Source organism: Haliotis rubra, unplaced genomic scaffold, assembly GCF_003918875.1.
Source record: "Haliotis rubra isolate DU_JTF1 unplaced genomic scaffold, ASM391887v1 Scf335, whole genome shotgun sequence".
Classification (NCBI taxonomy): domain Eukaryota; kingdom Metazoa; phylum Mollusca; class Gastropoda; order Lepetellida; family Haliotidae; genus Haliotis; species Haliotis rubra.
Genome location: NW_025767008.1, coordinates 348,491 through 356,661, shown reverse-complemented (window position 1 = coordinate 356,661; position 8,171 = coordinate 348,491). Strand labels below are relative to the sequence as shown.

Sequence of the window (8,171 nt, the reverse complement as noted above, 5' to 3'; positions counted from 1 at the left end):
AGAGAAACAGTTTGGGTGACCATAGGAAACCACCAGCGACCAGTCAGTGACCTACCATTCGGCGACGTCTCCAAGCCAGGAACCTGTTTTGTCGATGTCCTGCCAGGAGACCCATATTCACCCAACGTCACCGCCGTGAACGTATCCAAGTGGACACAACAGCGGCAAAACTGTCGTGGGGGCCAATGGAGAGGGGTTATCTTCTCTGATGAAAGTCGGTACTGCATTTCAGTGGCGTATTATTTAAAAAAATAGGTTCAAATGTTCCATTGATACTTAAATGTCATTTCCAATATTACGACATTTCTTTTGCCTTTCAGTATATATGTCTGTCAATCTAGTGCCACTGGGGCCATCCCAGGTATGACAATGAACGACCAGGTGCATATGGCAGGAAAATAAGAAGACTAAATTTAACAATTGTCAGCTTGAATGCAATTTCTTTCCATTTTTGTATTTCGGTGCATCGGGATTTAGGAGCTGTAGTATAGAGTATTGAAACACTTTAGAGAAAAACGAAAAACTAATTGAATCAAGCCATCTTGGTGCCTGCACGTCTGACTGCATATGTTGTTTTGTAGCTTTGAACGATTAAAACTGACTAAAATGGGTTTACACAATACGTTCTTTATACGTTTTCTGTGTAATTTGTATCTTTGATTTTTCAGACAGGAGTAATTATAGTGTTCTGCGCCAAGCTGAAAGCAAGGAATGTCATGATTGCCTTACGGAAGGCCATCATCACACGTCAAGACTCGTGAAGGATGGATATATACTGGGGATATATGTCACTTGATTAGGAATATCAAAAAAGACGTGTATTTTCACATCAGTGATTAAACTATTTTTGTGAACATCATCGGAATGTTGATATGAATATGGAATCCAATCGTGTCGGTGATGCGTTTGTGTAAGAGTATACATTCCCTGAAATTCGCACATTCCCTGGTGTCATTTTAGTTATTCTCTTGGAAGCTTTGTGTGTGTTCATAATTTCGGTTTACAACCATGTTTGTGCTGCAGTTCCTTGCACTGTGCTGTGGTTTTATGGTACCAGCCAACACGTACTTGCTCAAGGCTGCGGTGCTCCTTCCTTTCGATGATTCCCGTCTGTTTTCCATGTCCAGGATCGAGCCTGCCGTTGCACTGGCAGTACACAACTTGAGGAAGAAGAAGACGATGCTACACAGACATCACATCAGCGTCCACTACGAGGATTCTAAGTGTGATATATCCCACGGCATAAACAAAGCCATTGAGCTTTACATGCGGCACGAAGTGCACGTGTTTTTCGGGCCCGTGTGTGACTTTGCCGCTGCCCCTGTTGCACGTCAGGCTCGCTTCTGGAATCTTCCAGTTATTTCTGGGGGTGCCATGGCTCGAGATTTCTCTTTGTATAAGGATGGTACCTACTCGCATCTGACAAGAGTAGGCCCTGTTAATTTTGAATCATTGTCAGATTTCTTTGACCGCGTTCTTAACCATTTCGGTTGGAACCGTCTGAAGCTTCTTTATCAGAGCAATGGGCAAGATAAATATGTGACTGGATTCTGTCACCTAGCAACCGAGGCTCTTCATTATGGCTTGGAAGACTTAAACCCAAATATGGACCAAGACTACTTCCGGTTAGATGGTGCCAAAGATTTGGATGATATCATCAAACACGAGGTCGGCCTCTCCTACTCAGGTAAGTGTCGTCGTCAGGTGTTGTGTTGTATTCCTGTGTCCTTATTGGCGCTGGTTGCACCCGGATCCGCTGTCCAATACCATCGCCAAGTTTGAATCACTACAGCAATGGTAAGTGCCAATGACGCATCACTTTAATCTTTCCTAGCTCTGATGTGACACGGTAGCACAATGTTCAATATATCACACACACGCAGAGACGCACACACACACACACACACACACACACATGTTTTCTCCGTCAGAGCTAGTCATCTTAATGTAATCAAGGACTGAAGGCCCAAGGCCATGCCTTTTCTTAAAGACACAATGTATTACCTTTATCACTTGAAGCCACGACAGAATAACGAGATGTTGTATAATGCATTAAGCGGTTCTGATTTCGACGGAAATTTTACGAGCATACATTGACTTGAAATGTATTTATATTTGTCGTTACGTCTGCACTGTGTGTTGGAAAATGCTTCGTCAGCATTTTTTAAACAAATCAGCAGTGTCAAGTTTGTGATACCATCCTTGTAGCGTGCTAGTGAAACCTAATTCACCCTGTTTTTAGATTTTGTTTGAGTATGAGATCCACGAAATGCCGATATACACTCAGCGGAGAGCAGTAAGGACCTGCGAGTGTAGACAGAAGGTCCTGATATTTCCGGCAAGAAATCAAGTCTGACATGGTGGATACATCCGTTTAATTCAAAATGACACATTTCTTTCAGCATGTTGACTTAATGCATGGGAAACATGCCTTCTCGATAACAGCTTCGGAAATATTATCATACTGCACATATACTACTTGCCGTACGACTTATGCATTCACGGAGCTGTGATATGGCGCCTTATCTGGAGCCGAGAATCATAGGAGACCGCTCGTAAATTACCCATGAAGCCGGCTTGATGAAGCGGATAACAGCCCCGGTCGCAATGTGTCAAACGAGCCAGAAACTTTATAACTGCTTCAGAATAATAAATCTGAATATTAAGTCTGAACATGGCGCTGATGAAAGCATAAGCATTGAGTAGTGGATCCATCACTGAAACCCACCTCGTAGGCATTAAACGACTTGCCTTGTATTTTATATGACGTGGACAGTCTATTCTGTATGGTGTTTCTGTAAAGAAATCTGCGTGGTACATACATCTGAATGTGAGGAAATGGACATTTTGCTTTTAAACATTCCAATCGTTACGGCACATTATCACCTTCGTCTGAATGTATACATACGTCATGATCTGTTCTGTAAATTGGCGAGTGCAATACCTTTGGGTGACGTCTCGGTACAAGTTATGCATTTGCTCAAAGCAGTAAAACCGTTGTCTGCAAGTACAACATGCCAGCTGGACCAAAACGTATTGAAACATTCTCCATTTCAATTGTTCATGGTTGTACATTTAGCGATTTAGCGTATTATGTTAGCGTGCTATGCCAGCTGTGCGAACATATTATCGTATATTCGTGGGACAAAACGTTCACGTGGAACACTTCATGAGCATCATCCACACAATTATGATCCCTTTACATTCCTCTCTCTCGTTTCATGAACACTAGTTAATCAGTCCATATCTATGGATATGGTTTGTAAATAACTATAATTGCTGATTAAACGAGCACTCCTTGGTCTACACAGATTGCCGTATGTAATATATATACTCATGCCAATAATGGTTGTCACCCCCTTCAATTGTTTTAGTTGGAGGGGGGTTGTGGTGTTGGGGTGTGAGGTGTGTGTGGGGTTGGGGTGGGGAGGGGGGTGACAACCATTATTGGCATGAGTATATATTATGTTGCTCCCAAGTTAATAATTTCCAGATCAGATTTACTTGTGTAGTCTTCTTACGTGAGCCATGGACGCATTGATACCATATCCCAGAATAGTCAATTTATTATATGTCAATGTTACCACTATCATTCACTTTAGAATGCAAACAGGATTTCATTTTCCTTTTATTTTGAACTATTGTTCTCATTGTAACGAAACAAAAGCTTGGTGCCTGTGTATCGTGTCGAACCATAGCAAGCTGGACTCATTTACGAGAGTACCTTCACCTTCGACACAACAGTATTTGACAGGTGTGAATGAGTGGTATTTTACGTTGGAATTGTGCAGCCGTACAGTGAAGAGATTGACCATATCTGCCATCCATTATACAGTCATCCAGTATATATCACACATATATTCACAGTAGTTTTGTAACTGGAGGCCTCCAGGCTGCGTTGGGAGCAATGTAGCTAATAAGCATATACGACACTCAGCAACATTCCCAATCGGTGGAACTAGAAGCTTCTCTTCATGCATGTCAGTATAGATTAGACCTTTACAATATTGATGAGGTGGTAGCCAGAAGATGACCCTTGAGAGCCAGATCGAATATACAACAAGCTTTGTTACTCACAGTGTCAGGAAGTCCAGGTACAGGAGACAAAGCAGTATAAATATGACATTTGATCATGGTTATGTAGATAAATGCACTGTAAGCTAAGTCAAAACGATGGCTGACCAAAAATGGGCTGTGTAACTTAACAGAAGTATAACAGCTCGGACAAAGCTGGGAATTCGATTGCATGCACGCTGGTTGTAGCATTAGGTCATTTGTTGGCTGCTTTCTAGATAACGATAACATCGCTTAGGACTTTTTGTGAGTAAATGCGTACTCTGTTTGGGCGTTCCAGATATATGGAAACGTTTATATGCATATGTACCCCTTTCAAGACGTGCACCACTTGAACATGGAGGTCAGTGAATACTAAGATAAAATATTCCCGAGAAGTGGTTCTTACAACAAAGCTCCCTTCAGGGCATTTATGATTACTGTCATGATTACTATTCAGTTATATTTCAGTTTCTATGTTTCATTTAACAAAAGCCCTCCACGATTACCGAGTGTCAGGCTACTTAGGAATTATTAGCTCATATGAAGCAAACATCATAGGAAGCCCCATGCTGGCGGTTCAAGTCATTCACTAACATGTAACACAAACTATCGAGCTGGAGTTATTGATATTGATTTCATTAATTGCAATAGTAACATGAATAGAGATTATTGCACGAGCAAGGGTGTCATACGACTTATACGAAACGAGTGTGAAATTTTGTATTGCCCGAGCTCTCGCAATGCCCTGAAGGGAGCTTTGTTGTAAGACCCACTTCTCGGGAATATTCTATCTTAGTATTCACTGACCTCCATGTTCAAGTGGTGTACGTTTTGAAAGGGGGACATATGCATATAAACGTTTCCATATACTAGTATCTGGAACGCCCAAACAGAGTACGCATTTACTCACAAAAAGTCCTAAGCGATGTTATCGTTATCTTAAAAGCAGCGAACAAATGACCTATAATAATACACAATTTTGCACGAATTTCGTAAAAGTAGTGTGGCACTCTTGCGAGTGTAATATTTCTTTATTATCCATTTTATTCATGTACATTTGTGCAGTAAAAGACGGTAAGCAAGTGTGACTGTCCTGTTCATTGACGTCACGTACAACTGTTTAATGACGTCACAGACGATGAAATACAGAAACAATGGTTGCTAGGCAAAAGTGGTATGTGCACATGTGATATATATGACACTGGTTATGTTTCACCATATGGATAAAAATAAAATATAATGCAGCAAATGGGTTTTGCGTGATCCCGTGAAATCAGAATGTCAAGGTCATCACCAGGAAATATCGTTTCGGAGAATGTGAAGAATACCAAATAAGACAGCCTTTGGCATTACTCGGAGTGTGAGTAGGGCTGTGATCACCGAGGCAAGCCCGAATACTCTCCCAATGTCAATCAACCGACTTGGAGATAGCTATAACAATGGCTAAATAGTACTGTGGATATAGGGCTTATATTTCGTAAGTGAGGTCCACATATTTGTCACGTTCTACATGACATTTGTCAGAGACAGAAATAATGGGACAGATAATTGAACAATAGACTTCAGTAGGTATAACAAAACAAGAAGTGGTCATGTGTGGGCCCTGGCAAAAAAATTATTTATTTATTTTCCATGACGCCTGCTACGTGTTGTTGGACGTACAATTGATGGACTTCTGTGTCGAAACCACCCGCATGGCGACGACGGTAATAAATAGATCAAGCCACGCTGCAATGTCGCATGCGGTTAATGTTCCGTGTTTGTGCCAAACCTGAGCATCCACTGACACAGTTGGAGCAGTCTCCTGAAATTCATTGCAAAACCTTCGTTACATTGTTAAATAATGATGCACATTCACACATTTACGATGTCGAGTGGGGAGGGTGATCCTCGGCAAAAAAGCCTTCTGTTTCACTTTTCAGGTCAGCCGCCCTCATATGAAAAACTCTTCAGCATTGATCTTGTTCTCTTCAAACTGCGCAATACGCGGTGAAGCGGTCGTTTACAATGTCTTCCGTTGAAAGATTGAGCCTTGGTATGGCAGTGCAAAACCTTCAACAAAATGACTTTTGTCATTTAGATTGTTTCCAGCATCCTTGGTTCGTTTAAAAAATTGTGACATGATCACATGATTCACAAGTCAGTCATTAGACAAATGCATGTGCCCAAAATGCACAATAAGAATCTGTCGTAGAAGGCCTCCACGTTAATCAAAACGCCCTCTCATTATATTTGGTTAATATAGGCGATCGAGTGGAGAACGGGAGAGGTAGGGTCTATTGTGTGCCAAAGCTGTTCGTGACCAAAAGATACGACAAGGCTTTCACGGTATAAGTAATGGTGGCTTTGGCGTACAAGCGTTCATGTCAGAGTTCCAGATTTTCCTATATGTGCATTTTGCACGACGTTTATCCTTTATGTGGACGTATGAGTGTGACATTATTCAAAATGATGGGGGTAGTATCTGATATTTCTGCATAGTGTTCACTCGACACTACATTTTGTTACAAAATATCTGCCATAATATAACTTTGACGCGCACTTTTCCATCTGTGCACTACTAAGACGTCTTAGTTCAAACTCTACATCATAAAGAGCCCACTCCAATAATATCGATCTGGAAAAAAACCCGAGACTTGGACATTTTCACAGAAATAAAAGACACATACATCACAAGACGGAAATGAAATTATAAAAGTACTCTTACCATCAAGGATTGCATCTAAGTGAATCTGTTGGAACGTACAACTGGGTCTTCTTGCACCCGTCTTTGAGGTTTACTTCATCTGTGTCAATGATAAACCCGAAGTAGCCTGACACATGTTAAGTCGTGCAAGGTATTTAGGTAAACAAAACATAAAAGCGTAAAGACCATGTCATAATCTTGTTCATTGTCCAGTAATCACGGAAGTTGATTAGCATTGCCCTGAAGAATCTTACAGCCTCTTTGATGCTGCGGAAGAGATTGGTTTTTATGAAGCTTAAATCTTTGAGCTTAAACAAATGGACGACGCTTACAGCTTCTTTACGTGCGCTTGTCGCATACATTGTTTGACGTAACTGGGAGGTAATCATTTGTGATATTATCGAAAAATGAAATGTGTTTATGGCTAATTGTTGATTGTGTGACGTGACCTGTTCTGCGGATGTGAGGCTGACATTACTTCTGAACTCAACTGAACTTCCATCACATTCAGGGGCGGCGGTGGGACGGCCTTGTGGTTAAAGCGTTCGCTCGTCACACCGAAGGCCCGGGTTCGATTCCCTGCATGGGTACAATGTGTGAAGTCCATTTCAGGTGCCCCGCCGTGACATCACTGGAATATTGTCTTAATTCGATGTAAACCTAAACTCACACACTCATTACACTCAGACCGGTATAAGCAACATCAGGGGTACCTTTCAACAAGATGTACATGTACATAAGAATATGTAATAAATGCTCAGTGTTTCACTCTCGCGTCAACTTGTTTCAATGAGATGTGTCATATCTCATAAAGAAGCTATAACAAGTCACAGTATTTGAGTTCTATTTGAAAGGCATTTGAATTATAACATATGTTATATTTGGGATTGCACTTTCTCAGTAAAGTACAGATTCTAGTACTTTTGGGGGATTGAGTCCCATCCGAGATTCGAACCCACACCCTCAGAGTCAGGCACCTAATCGCCAGCACATAAAGTCAGACGCCTAGACCGCTCAGCCATCTGTACTTTACTGAGATGGCTAGTATCTCAGTTTAATCCCGAATATAACATATGTTACAATTGACCACTTTCTAAAAAAGGCATTGTGTATTTCATAGCATTTGAATTAGCTAGGTCTGCAAGACGCACAGGTGTTTTAGAGAACGTCCAACATATCAGTGAATGATACATTTTGGCAGTAAACATGTGGACAAATTATTTATTCCAGCATTTAAGACTTCCCTTACCAATCCTGGCATACATAGTTGAATTGCAATGTAGCCTGTTTTGGTACAACAAAGAACTGGCTTACTTCGTATTTCTATAGTCTATTGATTGAAAATACGACGTTGCTATAACAAAGCGATATTAGCCAGTGGTACCTCCGTGTGACGTGCGTACTCCGCTTTCAGTTTCCAGAAGACACT

General features: G+C 41.2%; 1 protein-coding gene across 1 annotated transcript in view; it reads left to right on the top strand.

The window, feature by feature from the left end:
- Window positions 1–679: 679 nt before the first annotated feature.
- LOC124284370 (receptor-type guanylate cyclase gcy-28-like) overlaps window positions 680–8,171 on the top strand; it is a 257,160-nt gene continuing 249,668 nt past the window's right edge. Inside the window, exon 1 of the mRNA XM_046720456.1 lies at window positions 680–1,687. Within this exon, the coding sequence (XP_046576412.1) occupies window positions 1,009–1,687 (679 nt within the window). The 5' untranslated portion in view covers window positions 680–1,008. The remainder of the gene's footprint in view (window positions 1,688–8,171) is intronic.